The sequence below is a fragment of the Convolutriloba macropyga genome, chromosome 7, assembly GCF_964194025.1.
Source record: "Convolutriloba macropyga chromosome 7, txConMacr16.3, whole genome shotgun sequence".
Classification (NCBI taxonomy): Eukaryota; Metazoa; Xenacoelomorpha; order Acoela; family Convolutidae; genus Convolutriloba; species Convolutriloba macropyga.
The window spans coordinates 57764798-57783991 of record NC_134474.1 but is presented as its reverse complement, the minus strand read 5'-3'; the positions used below and the strand labels follow the sequence as shown (position 1 = coordinate 57783991).

At 34.0% G+C, this 19194-nt stretch overlaps 1 protein-coding gene across 1 annotated transcript; it reads right to left on the bottom strand.

The window, feature by feature from the left end:
- Positions 1–496: 496 nt before the first annotated feature.
- Positions 497–14473, bottom strand: LOC142342402 (calbindin-32-like). The gene is made up of 3 exons (XM_075393718.1): positions 13629–14473; positions 9989–10171; positions 497–791 (listed from the first exon to the last, which is right to left on the bottom strand). The coding sequence occupies exons 1-3, from the start codon at positions 13882–13884 to the stop codon at positions 634–636; spliced, it is 597 nt and encodes a 198-aa protein (XP_075249833.1). The 5' UTR covers positions 13885–14473; the 3' UTR covers positions 497–633.
- Between the last annotated feature and the right edge of the window lie 4721 nt (positions 14474–19194).

Sequence of the window (19194 nt, the reverse complement as noted above, 5' to 3'; positions counted from 1 at the left end):
ACCCATCGAATACTTTGTAGCCAAGAAATCTTAAATTTCAAAACCGACTCATTGACCCCGACAGGAATTGACCCCATCTTTTTGCAGCATGCATCACAAGTGATCTTACATATTTTTTTGTAAAATTTCCTCGGTCCGGGCTGTCTGATCATCTTCGTGAATCAGTCGAGCATTCTTGGCCGAGGCGAACTCAAGGTCCGTTAATTATTTAACCTACTTGATGAATTTCATACTTATTTAGGGTGGAGTTGAGATGATACGCGACTTGTACCATTAAAGTTGTTTATGATGCGCAGATATGACAGAATTTCAAAAGTTATGGTCAGTCAAATGTCCATATCATGATGAGTCCCGTTATAAAAGCAGACTAATGGTTAGAAATCTGGAACCTGATCGGAAAAAAACTCGAAAAAAAAAAACGATTTGTTGAATGGTTTAGCGTTTAGAAGTTAAGAAGTTAAGTTGTACAGAACCAATTGTAGAATTGCAAAAAAGATGATTTAACAAAAAATGAAATTCAAAGATTTATTGAAGAAAGTCAAATTCTTAACTGTGATATGAACAATTATGAATTGATGCAGTACGTATAAACATAATAAAAGATTGTCATTCAGGATAGATGCTCTTATGAATTTATTTGAGCTTGAATAGCATTTTGAATACTCTTCTTATTTCGTCTTTGTCTATCATTCCGTCTCCATCTTTGTCCACCAATGAGATCACGTCTTGCTGTCTCTTCGCAATGAAACTCTCCAAATCCGCCTTGTCCTTCGCAGATTCCACTTTCTTATCTAAATTGGCGGCGGAATTTTTGAATAAAATTATGAGAAAGGAACCGCGAATATATTATAGGTACAATGAAGAAAATTGTTTCCAGTTCTTTTTCAGTATTTTTCTCTTTATTTTATGAGAAGCTCTTGACTGTTCGCGTGTGTTAAAACTTTTCATGTTACAAAAGTGCATGGACAAACTATTTCATGATTTGCATTTTGATTTTATCGTTTATTAATTCCGGAGAGGGGTAATGAAAGATGATAGGACAAAACATACTCTAGTTGGGCGTCATTCCCGGTCGTTCAATAACGGTTTGGTAGAGTATTAAACTGAAGTCACAAGTCATACCTTGCAAACGGGAATAAAATGTTTTTGGCATTATCTCTCATAAACTGACGCAGTATAAAATCCCACGAGTCTGTATGATAAGTAAGATTCTGTAATGCCCAGGTCGAGGTTGCCAGACCGAATTGAGCTCTGATCAGACCATCTTCGAACGCACACATGTTCTCGGTGCGCTCGAGTTACATGATCTGGAAAAGGCTTCGAGCGCACTTTTGTCTGGACAATGGTCTGAAACTTGCCTGATCAGAGGTCACTTTGGTCTGGCACGGTCTGATCAGAGGCAGTTTCCAGCGCACACTAGTCTGATCAGAGGCCAATTCGAGCGTACACTATTCTGACCAGAGGCCAAGTCGATCTCACTTTTTTCAAATTTTTTTTTCTTGCACTGAAATTTGTTGCCTCTGGTAAGAGTCAACAAAAAAGCAGCATTCCGATCAGAACTACATCTAAAAATCTGATGGGTTTGATCAGAACCAAGGAGTCCAGCTGATAGCAATTGCCGCTCCCCCAAAAAAACATTTTGAATCAAAGTAGATCAAGACGTTTTTATGCAAAGCTGTCTAAGTTCATTTATTCAGTTAGAAAGATGATTTAATGGCATACTAAAAAAATATTGGCCACTTTTTTTGTTTTATTTTCATTAGCAATACTTCGAGAATTTGCTTTTCCTGAGCTGAATATAAGATTGATAACATCGATTTTCTTGAAATGAATATATTATGGCGATATTGAGAGAATTGTTCATGTTAAAAATTATTCTCTGATCAGACTATTTTGAACGCACGTTAGTCTAAACGGAAGCAACTTCGAGCGCACTTTTGTCTGATCAGAGGTGATTTTGAGCGCACTTTAGTCTGATCAAAGGCAATTTTGAGCGCACTTCAGTCTGATCAGAGGCTATTTTGAGCGCACTTCACTCTGATCAGAGGCGGATTCGAGCGCACAATAGTCTGATCAGAGGAGGTTTTTGAGCGCGCTTTAAGCGCACACGGAACTTCGAGCGCACGATAGTCTAATCAGAGGACACTTCAGTCTGGGTTGGTCTGATCAGAGGTCGCTTTTGTCTGGGACGGTCTGATCAGAAGCCATTTTGGTCTGGACCTCAACCTGGGTGCTGTTGACTCCGGATATTGAAAAGGAAGATGGGTGAAACGCGTTTAAACCAATAGAAAATAGGATTTAATTTTAGTTATCAATCTTAGATATTTTTAGTTGTTTTTGTTCAAAAAAATAATAGTAGAGAAGTTCTCAACGAACTCAACCTTATATGTACAGTTCACAAGTTTCCTCTTTAGCTTTGACAAAAAAGAGTTTAATAGGTTTTGAAAGATCATCAACAAAAGTTTCATTTTCCATAACCTCATTCGAACAAATTGAGGTGCTTATCGCCTGATAATACGTGGGAGTGGCCTTTTTGTGATCGCTAAATAAGATTATAAAACCGTGGAAATGTATAGGCTTTCAAATTCGTACTTTGGGTAAAAAGGAAAAATCCGAGCGTGTCAAAATCTAGTCTAAGATTTTTTTGTCTCGATTGCCGTATCAAGATCGGATAGAAAAATTTTCTTTGGAAATTTGGGTTTCTCAGTATAATGCGTTTGCATAAAGTTCCAGTCCTTATCTGTGGCGCGATGAGTCTTTTCGATGTTTGCAATTTGGCTAGTTCCTGAGAGCGTAGACTCCTCGAAAAATTAATTCACCTCTAACTCTAATTGTGCGTAGATTAACAGGAGCTGCACAAAAATTTATGGCTGAAAATTCTCTACTAAATATCTCAACGTCGATATAAAAATCGCAGATGAAAACCTCGAATACCAGAACGAGAAAACTTCAACCTCAAAAATTGAATGGAACTTAGCTAACTTTTGTACGCTTTCATATAAAACAAGTGTTGATCTAACAAATTTTTTTCGCTTTTTATAGAAATATCCAGCTTTTCTCTAATTTAAATTTAATGAGAAACTTTAATTGAAATTTGAGCTTCAACACAGGAAAATTGATCAAGCTTATTTTCAATATCGCTATGAAGTTAAAATGGATTTACAGAAAGGATTCTTCGGGCAATTCAAGGAGCGAGTCAAAAAAGAAAGCACATAGCGTCTGCATTTCAGTAAATTATCATTTAGAAATGTAACAAAATTGACTATTTGACTATTTGGTTGAAATTATTTGAAATGAAAAGGGAGTTGGTAACTGCTTTAGTTTTTTGTAATTCGCATTGATTGTAACTTTTCAAAACAAGTAGTTGGAGTTGTTTACGTTATCAGTGCTATATAAATTTTTGAATTTGTTTGACTTCGGCCCTTATGTCACTGAAAGTTCTTAAACACCAAAATGTTCTCTATTTCTTAAAATTGTTGAAAAAATCAGAACACAGAAAGAGAAAAACAGATAGAAGGTATTAAAAATATTGTAGCTGTGCTACAAAAAAGACCTGCAGCCATTTATGGCGACAGAAGTCTGTCGAAAGGTACCATGTTTTTTTTTAAAAAACGACTGGCTGCCCTAAGCTGAGCACGTTTAAAAAATTGTTGCGGTTTTCAATGAAGATCTAACAGTTAGAAGAAACTTAACGGAAAAATGTTCAAAACAACAAAAACTATTTTGCTCACGTCTAAACAAAACTAAGCTTTTCAACCATTTCTCCACCTTGATGCTAGATTATTAAAAGTTTTTTGCAAAAACGAAAAGTATACTTCAACATCCCCAGAAATATTTCTTTTCAAGAACTGATATAAAAGTATCTATGTTCCTAGATTTATCTTGAATTCAGCAAAAGGCTGTTGTTCAAAGCTATGCTTTAATGTATAAACTACTAAGTCCCCAGTAGTCAGCCACTTAAATAAATCCACGGAACAAATGAAATGATGTTGATGTAAGAGTGAATTTGATTTTTTTTGTTAGTTTGCGAAACTGTACTTTAAAACTACTCAATATATTCAAGTATGAAATCAAGTACGCTAAAGTACTAAATAGGAGAGTAAAAATTTTCTTGGATCGTTAATTTGCTCGTGTGTCAAAATTCAACTAAAACCTCTGCATAACGATGAGAAAACGCTGGATTTCAATTTGAATGTTATGAAAAAAATACTCTTGATTGAAATATAATTCTCTACTGTTTTATAATAAGCCTCTCCACCTTGAAAAAGATACAAAAAATCTGCTGAATTTTTAAAATTGCTTCATTTGCGTTTTCTTGAATCAAAAATGTTTCAATTTATAACCAATAACCAAATTGAGTAATAGCTACCGAAATGAATTTTTCGTTTTTCGTGATCAGTGCCATATAAATTTTTGAAGTTTTTTTTCTGCCCTTATGTCACTGAAAGTCCTTGAATACCATAATGTTCTCTTTTTCTTAAAATTGTTGAAAAAATCAGAAAACATAAAGACCACAGAAAGAGAAACAGATAAACGAAATTAAAATTTTTGCAGCTGTGCTACATAAAAGAGCTGCAGCCATTTATGGCGACAGAAATCTTACTGTGTTTTTTAAAAAATGATTGGCTGCCCTAAACCGAGCACGCTTAAAAAAATTGTAGGGGTTTTAAATGAAGGTCTAGCAGAGAGAAAAAATTAAACAGAAAAATGTTCAAAACAACAACAACTATTTTGCTCACGTCTAAACAAAACTAACTTTTCAACAATTTCTCGGCCTTGATGTTTCTAAAGGCAAATTCTAGATTAATAACAATTTTTTGCAAAAGGAAAAGTATACTTCAACATTACCAGAAATATTTCTTTGTATAAACTTTTAAGTACCACGTAGTCAGCCGCTTAAATAAATCCACGGAACAAATGAAGTTGATGTAAGAGTTATTTTGATTTTTTTGTTAGTTTGCGAAACTGTACTTTGTATATATATAATTCTCTACTGAATTAAAATAAACCTCTCCACCATGAAAGAGATACAGAAAATCTGCTGAATTTATAAAATTGCTTCATTTGCGCTATCATAATAAAAAATGTTTCAATTTGTTATCATTAACCAAATTGAGTAATAGCTACCAAAATGCATTTTTCAAATGCGCAATTTCGTTTGCACAAAAATTTATCAACAATCCATTCTCTTGTTTTTTTGTACGAAATATACTTGATGAAAAAAAATTGTCACTGTGGTTTCACTAGACGAACTTAGGCACTTTGGTTTCCGCCTCTTGGCTGGACAAATACCTCAGTAACCTAAGTGAATAGGTAGTAATACAAGATGTTTAGTCTGATTGGTTTCAGAATAGGCAGGGAGTTCCACATGACACTATTTTTCCCCCGACTATTTTCAATCTGTTTGTCACCGACGTACCGAAATTTATAAACTGCAATTCAATCCATTACGCTGATGAAGCAGTTGCATATGCTCTTGGCGTATAAAGTGAAGATTGCAAAAAACCCAGAGAATTCAATTTGCTCACTTGTTGAGTAGTTTTTATACAAATTTTTGAATCAAATTGAATTCAAATAACACCGTTCTTTGTTTCCGGTAGCTCATTTGCAAAGCAGTCAATTTCAATTGGAAATCGTATAATTAATAGAAGGAGCATACAGTGTGAAATATCTTCAAGCAATTTTAGACAAAAAAAGTCTTAGCAGCCTTAAACAAATAGTTAGTCAGATGGCGCGAGGAACATAAACACTATATGTCATGAAAACGAAATGCAACACTCTTTTCAAAAAATAGTGATAAATTCTGTTGTAATTATGTACTGAATTGTCCTACTCTCTTTTGTCTCAAAAACAATTATGACAACTTTTCAAACGCAACTCAATTGGGCTGTTAGGACATGTTTCTCCCATCGATCTGATAACTCTCCGCTCAGTATCTAGTTACAGAAATTCAAAGTGCCAGTTAAAGAAACGCTTGAATACAGAATTGCCTTGTATGTCAACTAACTCTCTGCAAATAATAGCCCTGCTTTCCGAAAAGTAATGGGATTTAGCTTACTAACTTATATAGCTTATAAACTTTCATTAAAGAACAAAATTTCTTTTTTTTGGAAACAGGTCAAGAACCTAATGGTTGGATAAAAGCTTCATCAGACGAGGCCTATAAGTCAATAATTTTTTCGGGAAAATCTTAAAGGGAAACAAACCAAACAAGCTTGTCTAAAAAGTCTAATAACCTTGTTTTTTTTTCAAAAAATTGGAATTGAATCAACGGAAAATTTTTTGAGCAATATTTCCTAGAAAAATTTCAGTTTTTTAGGGTATGTTTTTGAGTTTGCGAATTCACATTTGAATTAAATAAATAAGTTGTCTTTTACTGTATTATAATAAACCTGGAGGAGAGGGAGTATTATAATAAACCTTGTCACTGTTTTATCTTGATTTCAGCAAAAGGCTGTTGTTCAAAGCTATGCTTTAATGTATAAACTTTTAAGTCCCCAGTAGTCAGCCACTTAGATAAATCCACAGAACGAATGAAATGATGTTTTTGTAAGAGTGAATTTGATTTCTTTTGTAAGTTTGCGAAACTGTACTTTAAAGCTACTCAATATACTGAAGTATGATTTCAAGTACGTTCAAGTACTAAATAGGAGAGTAAAATTCTTCTTGGAACGTTAATTTGCTCGTATGTTGAAATTCAACTAAAACCTCTGCATAACGATGACAAGACACTGGATTTCCATATGAATGTTATGAAAAAAATACACTTGATTTAAATATAAATCTCTACTGTTTTATAATAAGCCTCTTCACCATGAAAAAGATACAGAAAATCTGCTGAATTTATAAAATTGCTTCATTTGCGTTTTCATAATCAAAATTGTTTAAATTTATGATCAATAACCAAATTGAGTAATAGCTACCGAAATGCATTTTTCGTTATCATTGCTATATAAATTTTGAATTTGTTTGTCTGCTGCCCTTATGTCACTGAAATTTCTTAAATACCAAAATGTTCTCTATTTCTTAAAATTGTTGAAAAAATTAGAAAACGTAAAGACCAAAGAAAGAGAAAAAAAAATAAAAGGTATTAAAAACTTTGTAGCTGTTCTACATAAAAAGACCTGCAGCATTTTATGTTGACAGATATCTGTTGAAAAGTACCGTGTTTTTTTAGAAAATGATTGGCTGCCCTATGCTGAGCACGTTTAAAAAAATTGTTGGGGTTTTCAATGAAGATCTAGCAGAGAGAGAAACTTAACAGAAAAATGTTCAAAACAACAAAAACTATTTTGCTCACGTCTAAACAAAACTAAATTCTTCAACCATTTCTCAAATTTGATGTTTCTAAAGGCAAATTCTAGATTATTAACAATTTTTTGCAAAAAGAAAAAGTATACTTCAACGTCCCCAGAAATATTTTTTTTCAACAAATGACGTGAAAGTATCTATGTTCCTAGATTTATATTTAATTCAGCAAAAGGTTGTTGTTTAAAGCTATGCTTTAATGTATAAACTTTTAAGGACCACGTAGTCAGCCGCTTAAATAAATCCACGGAACAAATGAAATGAAGTTGATGTAAGAGTGAATTTGATTTTTTTTGTTAGTTTGCGAAACTGCACTTTTTATATATAATTCTCTCTTGTATTATAATAAACCTCTCCACCATGAAAGAGATACAAGAAATCTGCTGAATTTATAAAATTGCTTCATTTGCGCTTCCATAATCAAAAATGTTTCAATTTATAATCATTAACCAAATTGAGTAATAGCTGCCAAAATGCATTTTTCAAATGCCCAATTTCGTTTGCACAAAAATATATCTACAATCGGTTCTCTTGTTTTTCTGTACGAAATATACTTGATGAAGAAAAATTGTCACTGTGGTTTCACTAGAAGAACCTAGGCACTTTAGTTTCCGCTTCTTGGCTGGACAAATACCTCAGTAACCTAAGTCAATAGGTGGTAATGCAAGATGTTTAGTCTGATTGGTTTCAGGGTTGGCAGGGAGTTCCACATGACACTGTTTTTCCCCCGTTTATTTTCAATCTGTTTGTCAATGACGTACCGAAATTCATAAAATGCAATTCAATGCATTACGCTGATGAAGCCGTTGCATATGCTCTTGGCGAATAAATTGAAGAATGCAAAAAAACCCAGAGAATTCAATTGACTCACTTGTTGAGTGTTTTTCATACAAATGTTCGAATCAAATTGAATTCAAAAAACACCGTTCTTTGTTTCCAGCAGCTCATTTGCAAAGCCGTCAGTAGCAATTGGAAATCGTATAATTAATATAATGAGCACACAGTGTGATATATCTTCAAGCAATTTTAGACAAAAAATGTCTTACCAGTCTTAAACAAATAGTTAGGCAGATGGCTCACAGAACATAAACACTATATGCCGTGAAAGCGAAATGCAACCCTCTTTTCAAAAATAATAATAAATTCGGTTGTAATTATGTACTGAATTGTTCTACTCTCTTTCATCTCAAAAAAAATTTATGAGAACTTTACAAATGCAACTCAATTGGGCTGTTAGGACGTGTTTATCCCATCGATCTGATAACTCTCCGCTCGGTATCTAGATACAGAAATTGCCAGTTAAAGAAACGCTTGAATACAGAATTGCATTGTATGTCAACTAACTCTCGGCAAATAATAGCCCTGCTTTCCGAAAAGTAACGGGATTTAGCTTACTAACTTATATAGCTTATAGACATTCATTCAAGAACAAAATTTCTTTTTTTTTGGAAACAGATTAAGAACCTAATGGTTGGATAAAAGCGTCATCAGACGAGGCCTATAATTCAGTAAGTTTTTTGGGAAAATCTTAAGGGAAACAAATCAAACAAGCTGGTCTAAAAAGTCTAATAACCTTTTTTTTTTTCAAAAAATAGGAATTGAATCAATGGAAAATTTTTTGAGCAACGTTTCCTGGAAAAATTTCAGGTTTTTTAGGGTATGTTTTTGAGTTTACGAATTAACATTTGATTTAAATGAATAAGTTGTCTTTTACTTTTTGCATTTTTTGGTTAATCTGATACTATTATTCGATGTTACATCTCTACGCTGCCATTTGTGATGTTTTTAGGTTTTTGACCTATTTACACGCATTTGGAAGGTCAAAGTTTTTTTGAAAGCCAAAAATGGGCACAGATTAAGGGAACAGACATTTTGTTTCTTTTCTGCTGTTTTATAGTCAGTGGCCATAGAAGGTTAGAAGAAAAATGCCCAAGAACAAAAGTCAAAAGATGAGATTTTATACGATGAGGTCACAAGTGGACGTTGACACCTGGTTTAACAGTGCTTAGAAAACTCGGTATTGATATACCTTCGGTTGCTGTAATAAAAACATGGTGTTACTATTTGAACGGAATTTTCGGAACACTGATGTTTAAATGTCTTTCTCATTTGGCTAATTTCTATGTATTTTGGGATAGCAACCTCTAGCACTATCTAATGCTGCAAAAGTTTACATTGGTTCGGCAGAAAATCAGATTTTTACCGAAATTGGTACTAAAAATAAAAGTAAACCGCAAAACTCTAAACCACGATAGATCTTCGAAAATCCAGAATATCGAAAAAAATATACTACTGTCGGTGTGTTGTCTAATGCTACCACATTCCCAATTCTAATGATACTACTGTTGAGGGGTTGCGACAATTATGTAAGCATTGCTCTCGCTTTGATCCCCTGAAAATTGTATAGCTTTCCGAGGCTGGTAAAATTTATGTGAAGATCATCTTGATAACCCGTTGTGAAGTTGTATGATGGGTAAATTCTTCCTCTTACAAGGGAAATCGTCCATAAAAAGTCCTTAAAATTTTTTAACTTGATGCTTTTATTATGATTGTTAAGGTGAAGACGATTTGCTTTGTGCTGAGGTAGGTATCTTGTATGGTTAGTTTTTAAGGTATGAAAAAAAAACAAAATTGATCACACATATTTATCAGGCAAGAAGCTTGTGTGTTTTAAACGTACTGTATATGTCTCTGACGAGCATGGCCACCTCTTCATGTTGGATTTGTCCGGATCCATCCTTGTCATAGTGGTCAAATATGATGTCCACATCCATGTGTGTGATCTCCACTCCCAGGAACTGCTGCAGGAAATTCCTTTCCACAGGAAGGGCCTCGATTAACTCAGAGATCTGTAGCCTGTTGTCTGAAAATGGTCGTGTTCAGAATTTACAAATATTTCTTGAATGCTTCGATGGAGTTATCATACTTAAATTTAAATCATATCACGGTAATGTATTGTTATTATATCACTTTTTCCGACATGATCAAACTTTCCGGTGTAGGGGTCCGCTAATTTAGCTTTGCTAATTTCAATTTCGCGGCCATTTTTTGCTGAAAAGAGCTCAAAAGTGTTGAAAATGGCAGGAAAATTTTTATGCTTCGTGCTTGTTTACATTAATAATTCACCCTAGTGATGAGCGGATGAAATTATTGCAAGATTCCTGCAAGAAAAATGGAATAACTATGCATCCCTTACAAAATTTCAATTTTTTTCATCACTAAGGCAGCGCTCTCTCCGGAACTTTCTAATGCCTATTTAACTGATCCAAATTTCTTCAGCGCTAATTATGCACTTCCGACAACCTTTTCAGTTATCATTAGGCACTTTGTCGGCAAATTTGTTGATCTTAAGTCAGCATTTTTCTTACAGCTTGTGCAGCTGTAGCTCATCACTTTCCATAACATCGTCTTTTTCTCAAGATATTTATTGGTTGCCAAATCAGAGCCAAATTCATAAAAACATTCATTGTTAATAAAATACAAAAATCCTTCATAAAAGCTGTTTATTCGCATATCTTTCTTTCTGACGAACACCCTAAGAAGCTCTTTTCTGCTAGCTAGCTCAAAATAATTTTTTGTCCCACCAAGCAGTGTAAGTGGAATGCAATATTTGATTTTATGCTTGGTTCCTGCTGTATTGCTGTATTCACTTTAGTTCAATTTTAGCAATATAGGAGATAAAGAAGCTGATTACTCTAAACTAATTGATAATCCTCTTTTCAATGCTAATTCCGTTAAGACATAAGTTAATTATGCCGGAATTTTATTACCATTTTTTTCTTTTTGAAAGATATTTATAGTTTGCAGAAAATTCTTCAACTTGGGAGATAACTCTCGATTATTAGTTTACCAAAAATTAATAAGCTGACGCAGAAATCTGCGATTTTCGGACAGCAGAAAAGTTCGGTTTATGTCCAAGCTAAGTTTGCCCACAGAGATTAGAAAGATGAAATATGAAATCAGAGTGCTTCACTTTTTGGAAATACTTGTTGTGACTACAAGATGACTTTCAATTTTTCTTGAAAAACAGTTGAACTGTGGTATCAAATCCTGCTTTACTGGAAAAAAATTTTAAAAATTTTTATCAATTATATTACAAACAAAATTTTAATCAAAGTTTGGTCAAAAATAGCCAAAAATCGTTCATATTTTTTGTCTCAACTATTTAAACAACTGACTCAGTTTTTTTGTATATGCATTTGTCTTCTGTTGAGTGTAGAGAAAAATGACCACACTGGCAAAATCTTCTATAAAACTAACCAACGTCGTGGGATCAATAAATTTCTTTTCAAAACGGCCCAGGTTTAGGTCCCAGACTGAATTGGCTTCTGAGTAGACCCAGTCATGCTCTCACCTGTTACTTCTACGCCCAAAAACATAGCTTGAGCAAATTCATATGCGCGCGATAATTTGATATCAATGGGACTCGAAAGTACCTGAGACTGATGAGACGCACTTCTGCTGGGAGAAAAAACACAATCTTCTTTCTTTTGAAAAAAAAATTGTTAATTGTTTGGCTAAAAATTGTGGCCTCTACCATAAATTAATAATGGAGAATTGTCATGAACCTCAATTCAGTCAACAGATCTATAGTTCTTCTTGGACTGTTAAAATGCAAAGGTTTTTTCTCGTGTGTTAAAAATCAACTAACGGGCACTCAGTTTGAAGATAAAGCCCAGAATTCAGCTCTCAATGAAAATGCACTGCACTGGATTAAACGGCAAACATTTATTGAAAATTCTCCTTTAAATTATTTGTTACGATTGTTAAGGCCAAGACAATTTGCTTTGTGCTGGGGAAGGTACCTTGAAGGTCCGTTTTAAAAGTTGGGTTAAATTAGGGCTCATTTTATAGTAAGGCGTGGAAAATTAACAAATTTGTTGAAAAATTTATCAGACTTGCTTCTTTTAATTAATCAAAACGCCACACACATTTTTGGTTCATACCATTTCAAAAAAATGACGCAATCTATTTTTTTTCGTGTATGAACTTCTCCTCTGTTGAGCGTAGAGAAAGATGGATCTCGGTGGAATAATTTTTTCTAAAACTATTCAAATTCATAGGATCAAAAATGAGACCTTTATAAAGCGGCCCAGGTTGACAACTCAGACTGAATTGACTTCTGATTGGACTCACTCAAGCGCTCACTTGTTACATCATATCTTATAGAGCAACGTCAAAAACGCGCAATAGTCTGATTTCATTGGGACTCAAAGGTACCTGAGACTGATCAGAGGCACTTAGCCGAGGGGAAAAGAGTTTTTTCCTTTGCAAATGTTTTGTTATCTTTTGACTACAAATTTTGGGCTCTTTCATGATCCGAGACTCAATTAGAGTCTTCTATTGACTTCGATGAAACTGAGAGGTCCAGTCAATAAGAAGAGCCCGTCCGCGCTAAAAGTAGATAGAAAAACAGTGCCATATTTTTTTTGAAATTTTATTGGCAAAATTCTCTCCAATGTAGGTGAATTCTTAGCTGAGAACATCAATATTTATGAAATGATGTTAGCATGAGGATATTGAAAAACTTAACCATCGTTAAAGCTGTTCTAATTAGACCATTTTCAAGCACTTACAGAGCCCGATAGGCTGATCAGTCGAAATTTTTATCGTAAATGAGTCTAACCAGAATTTGTTACCAACGAATTTGGGTCTGATCATACGCGAATTCAAGCCTAGATTGGTATGATTGTAAAAGCGCGTGCCGGTTTGACCAAAAGTCATTTTGAGCGCTTTTGAAGCATGGAAATATTATTCGATCGCGCTTGTTTCTGATAAGAGGTGGTTTAAAACTTACTTGGAGCGCAGGCAAAAATCCGATTGTTGTTGAGTCAACTTATACGCTATTTCAGTCTCATTTTTTTCAGAGGTCAGTTCGGTCTGTGATAATCTGATCAGAGAGCATTTTCGTCGGGGATCTTAACCTGGGGAAGCACGCAATTTACGCGAGTAATGCTATCCTTAATATGTTTAAAGATACTCTTGCAACTAATTATATCACCAGATTTTCTCTAGTAATCAAAACGCAGGTGATCAACTTTTTTTTAACATTGCAGAGTTTAAGTAGTTTTAAAAGTTGAAAGTAATGATAACTGATTGAAAAGGTATTAAAAAAAACTGGGGCTTGATTTGTTTGAAAACTCTAAATACTTAAATTTTGTAGAAAAGGATCTGGCAGAAAATTAACAAAACCTGCGACAAATTCATCGGTTTTAATTGAAAGAAAGCTATGATCTTGTATAATTACCGAGATTTTTGTATGACCGTCAACCCGGTACAGTATTGTCTTATTAAAAATCTACAAATTGACAGTTCAATACCTTTGTTCACATCATAAGTCTTGATGAAGGACTTCGTCAGTGATTTGATCTCTTCCTCCGAGGGTTTCTCGTTAAACATTATCTCCAGCAGGTCTCCCAGAAAGTTCTCGAACTCACTCTTTCCCCCAAAACTGTTCACTGTCTCCAGGTATCCAGACTTGTCAATGTCGTAGTGCTTCCAGATTTTGAGGAAATCCATCAAACTTATGGTTTTGGAATCTTTGAACTGGTTCAGGAAATTGGAGTTGCTTGTCATTGTTAACTACCTCAAGTTGGAATTGGTTTGAAATAGAATTGGTTTGAAAAAAAAATTAAATAAAACTTGAAGAGTTCACAAAGATGCTAAACTTGGAATAATATTTGGTCGAAATGAAAATATTTGCCAGAAATTGAGCTGACGTTAACTTCAAAAGAAAAATCGATTGAGTATAAGCACGGGTAATTTCAACAATAGATACTGTTAATGGCTTTAAACGTGAAATAGGGTCCTCGTATCACTGGAAAACTTTAACGGGGAACTTTCGGTGTTTCGCTAAGAAATGAAAGCTTTTCTCAAGCTTTTTATTATGGAACTATAAAAACTTCTCGCTGTAACAAGAATCAATCCTTTCTTGGAAAACGAAATTTATATTTCATCAGTGAAAAAATTTTCTTATGAGATATGCTCGGTTTCAGATCACAATAAACCGACGCCTTAAAATCCAACCAAAATAACACTATTTTTTGGTATAGTCAACTGAAATTGAATAGATAAATAATACTCTATTGAATAGCAATTATATTGCAACACGAAACATGTATTATGAAAAATCACTCAATTAATCAGATGTTAAAAATCCGGTCAGTTTGTTATTGTTTGTTTTTTCAATGTGAAAATTTCTGGAAACAAACGAATCCGGAATAGACAAATCATCTGTTTTCATCACATCAGAGCCAGCGTGAAATTGCACCCATTGTCAAGCCACAAACCGTTTTTCGGCTGGTTACATTTTATGACATCAGAACTCAAATGCAATTGAAGTCTTTATCGTGGTTTGAACAGTTATGTCTCGTTGTTATATTATAATTATTACAAGTTATAACCAGCATGGGGTTTGGTTTCTGTACGCAGTTTAATAAAAAATCAGCTGGTTTTTACAACTTCAAACGGTTCCAGAATTGTTGTCTTTTGTTTATGTTTGTTCCGACTCCGTTCATATAGCTGTAAATTGGTGTGATGGTCACTTGTGTTTTGCTTACGTAATACACAAGATCAAACGGTCATTTGATATTTTTGAATGGTTTCAGATGTAAGCCATGACTCATTTCTGACTGATTATTGCTTTTCATTGAAAGCTAAGGAATTTTGAGCCACTTTGTTTTTTTCTTAGGTCAATTTTAGAGCCTAATTTCTCGAGGATTATTCCTTGCGTACCGTTAGAAGATTTCCCTAGTCGAATTTTTCCATTATTGAATTGCCTCTCTTGACTCAATTTAATCATCAAAAGTGGTCCTCGACTAAAATTGGCTATAAAAAGAACTTCCATCGTTTTAACTGACACGCAACCGTACCAAAATCTCAGAGGTCATCAGGCCTGATTCAGAAAAAAATCAGACAAGGTCTCAGGTCTGATTTGAGACTGATCAAGTCCAACAGTAGGCTGATAAAAAAGAACACTCCAGGGTCGATCTCTAAGGTTTTCTGGGGATCGGAAAAATTGCCTTGGGCATCTCCACCCAGAAAGGCCCCGAATATTGGGTCACCTGTACAAGTCTTGGGTCAATTTGTGATGAAGCGACTAAAATTCGGTGCTCGCTGAGAAGATGCGAGTCGTGATTTCTTATATGAGCAGAGGAAAAGAAGTGCATTTTTCAATGTTCATGGGAACAGGAAGCGTAAGTTTTGAGTACTCGTAACACCATAATTTCACTATGGGATCCTAAGGTCTAAAGGATCCTTTAAAAACACAATTTAAGTACTGCCTGTGAAAACATAAGAAATCAAATTTGACACACACATACAAACACGCAAAATTGCGCACACACATTGAGACAAGTCAGGTGAAACCCAGAAGACATGGGGACCAAAAAGACTAGGTTCCCAGTTTGATTCACTCAGCTTAACTACTGGACTAATTAAAACAAAGTTGTTTGAAACACGAAATTTTGCCTAGAGTATCAAATTACACCGAGTTTTTAGAAGGCAAATCTGGACTAAAACTTTGTTCTTCCTTCAAAACTTATAAGTTCTTGGTAGCTTGAGATTGAAATATGGCTCAGGTTTAACAGTTCCTTGACTCAATTGAAGCAACTTTTTTAAGACACAAAGACTAGTACTATAAATAGATGAACTCCTTTTTTTGCGCGCTAAGGGAAAATTGATGATCAGTTGTTTTGAAAAAGAAAGCAGCGTTTAATTGTCTTTTCTCTCTGGACAGTGAAATCTAAGTTATTGGTTATCTCTGCTAAGATCTGGCCGTCTTGAGAGTTAAATTCCAGCGCAGTGCCATTATAATACATGATCTATACCATTAGGTACGAATCTGAGCTCAAAAAGATGAAAGAGGTAGTCTCCGCAAAATCATACGTCAACCTGCACATAAAAACATAACAAGTAGGTTCTAATCGATCCAAAAAAAATTGAAGAGTACACCTATAAGTGCCAAGACTTGGCCTCTCGATAGAAATCTATGAATCAGGGCTGATGGCTTTTGCTATTTAGGAACGGGAACCTCAATTCTGGGTAGTGGTCATAAATAGTTTAATCTAGAGCTAGAATATACCACGGAAGGTTTCGACGATAGAAATTGAAAAAAAAGTGATGACTGAAATAAATACGCTCTCAACTAGTATTGGGGAAAAGTCGAATTACGATTCAAGGCACGGCCTCATTACGGTTTTTTTTCTCAGAAATCAATGATGCAATCTTCAGCTGCGATTTGAAAACTACAAATATTCTTATGCAATCACTTTTTTTTCTTTCCAACCAATTGAGGAAACAAGAGATTTTGAATTGATCACTTTTTTTCTGCGAGCTGTTGAATTACTTGTAAGCGTTTTTCCAGCAGACAATGCAGGCAGAATGCCCGAGTTTGGCGGTGAAAATTATAGCACAGATAATACGACTAATCAAGGTTGCATTAAAAAAACAGAACTATTTGCATTTTTGTCCGACTCACATTTTTTTAATCACACGCTCGTTTTCTCAAATTTTTAAAAATTTTGCTGAATATCGTTATCGCTAAGATGAAAATTGCTAAAGTTTTTGGCTGGATTATTATTGCAAAACTTTTGGTTGATTTCATAACAAGTTATCTTTTTTAATTAAAAGCTTAGCTCCAGATGAGCTCTTTTTGGCTTCTTTTGCTGAGAAATCTAAAACAAGTTGCCCTAAAACCTGCTCAGAAAACATTAATAAAATAGTACAAGGTCTATTCTTGGGCCACTAGCTAGCAAAGTGATATACAACAACAACCAGTTTTTTTTTCAATTTTATTCCCTATTGCTTAGATGTTCAGCTCTTCTGTCTTCTTTTTCATGAAGAAAACTTATATTCTATATTTGATTTTTTTGTTATTTTTTCGAAAAACGATAGACGAAGAGCAATTAAAATTTTTTTCTAATAATCTGCCAAAATAAAGCTAATCTTGTACAAATTAGCTGTAATGTTTCATACAAAAAATATTTTGTTAAGCACAGCATTTCCTGGCCACTGAACATAAAATTGTTTTGTCCCTGCTTTTAGTAGGAGACTGCGGCATTAATATAAGACCTCTAGTTTTTTTCGATCTTGAAAATCGCCTTTTCAATTTCAATTTTTCAATTTTTTTATGGAAAATTGTTGTTGAATTATCACTGACCTAAGTTATTTTTCAAAGCCTTTTCGTTTGGTTTGCGAGAGAGCGATGAAAGTATAGACCAAACTAAGTGCTCTCCCTAGTAAAACAGGAATTGAAAACTTGCAAGAATTTTGCAAGATTTTGAATTCACTTGGAAGACGATGCTATATATAATTCAAAACTAAAATTTAAAATCCAAAATCACTTCAGTATAAGAAACCTCCGCAGCCAAAACTTGCTGTACCTTTTTTGTCAAAGCACTTTAGTGGGTAAATACACTATGAATGAAGTTAATGAATTAATTCATAATAGTAATTTAGAAATGTTTTTTGGTTGTTCTTTGGCACTGGAAGTAAGTTTTGGTTAAGTTGTTCATATACATGTAACTTTTTGAACTGAAAACTAATCTCGGGGAAAAATAAAATATCCTTCCAAGCGAATTCAAAATCTTGCAAGATTCTTGCAAGTTATGAAATCTTGTATAAACAGGGCTCCCTCAATTTTGCTGGCGTTCACAAAAATTATCTTTTTACACTTGATTTTTTAATGAGACGGCACTCTAAGATACCGTGACCAAAACATTTTTTTTACTGAAAAAAGACATAAGAATTTACATCAACTACTGATTTTTTTTAAATTGATGTTTTCTATTTAGCATTTAAAAACTTTTTGCAACCAAAATCACCATATCAAGTTTCATTCCTTGAGTTCTCTTTCCATTGAAAAAGTGGCATAACTCTGACTAGAGTGCGTAAATTCAGGAACTCAAGTTTCGACGTGTTAAGATCATTGGTATCAAAATTCTTCACGCCTTGGGCTATTAAAAGATATCGCTTATAGCCTAATTGAACTATTTCAAAAGTGAAGGTGCGAGTTCGTTTTTTATAGGAAATATTGGACCTCCATTTTAGTTAAGGAGTCTTTTTATAAGTTTTTGAATTTCGAGAACACGGTGACAATGCTAATTGAACTCTTTCTATAATGAATTTCATCTTGATTAAAGGTTGTCAAACAAAACTCCAGTCTGAGGATTGCAATTATATTGAGACATGACAGCAGTTGCTACCCAAATCTCAAAATGTTGCCGACTTTTTAAAGCGTTTTCCCGACGCTTTCTGGACGTTTTTCAAGACGTGTCAAGTCTTCAGGACTCGCCAAGACTTAAAATTTTATTCAGGACTTGCCAAATCTGAAAAGTGACATGATCGGAGCACTAACAGCTCTCATCCAAACATGCAATTTGACTGATTCAATATTGATTAAGAATTGACGTTCAGTGTGGGTCTACATTATCCTGCTGAACTGGACACAAAAGAAGTAACTTTGGCTAAAAACTGAATTTCATCCAAATAGTTGAACAACAAAACCGTCAATATAAGATTAGAGAATGGATCGAATTTTTTATTGAAATCTTTTCTTTGCAAAATTTAGTTGTTGACTGTTGATAATTCTGGTTTTTTGTCAAATTGAAAGTGGATGTCCATGTATTTATAAATTTTGCTGTTTGATCCAAGCTCTTAATTAAAAAATGTGATTAGCCAAAATAAAACTTGAAAAGTTTGCAGCTTAAAAGAACGAACAGTTGATCAAATGTCGCACCTGTTTACGCTTTAAAATTTTTTAAAAAATCATACCAAATACGCACACGTAGCTATAAAATCAAAAGCACTTTATCGAAGAAAATTTTGATACGGAACGTTAGAATTAATAAAATACGGATTGTCAATCAATTAAATTATCATTCAATA

Bases quoted from the DNA above. Each gene is read 5' to 3' on its own strand.
- LOC142342402 (XM_075393718.1), bottom strand. From the start codon at position 13,884: ATGACAAGCAACTCCAATTTCCTGAACCAGTTCAAAGATTCCAAAACC. The intron at 10,172-13,628 runs GTATTGAACTGT...GACCATTTTCAG, and splicing joins GACTTATGATGTGAACAAAG to ACAACAGGCTACAGATCTCT. The intron at 792-9,988 runs GTACGTTTAAAA...CCGCCAATTTAG, and splicing joins GCTCGTCAGAGACATATACA to ATAAGAAAGTGGAATCTGCG.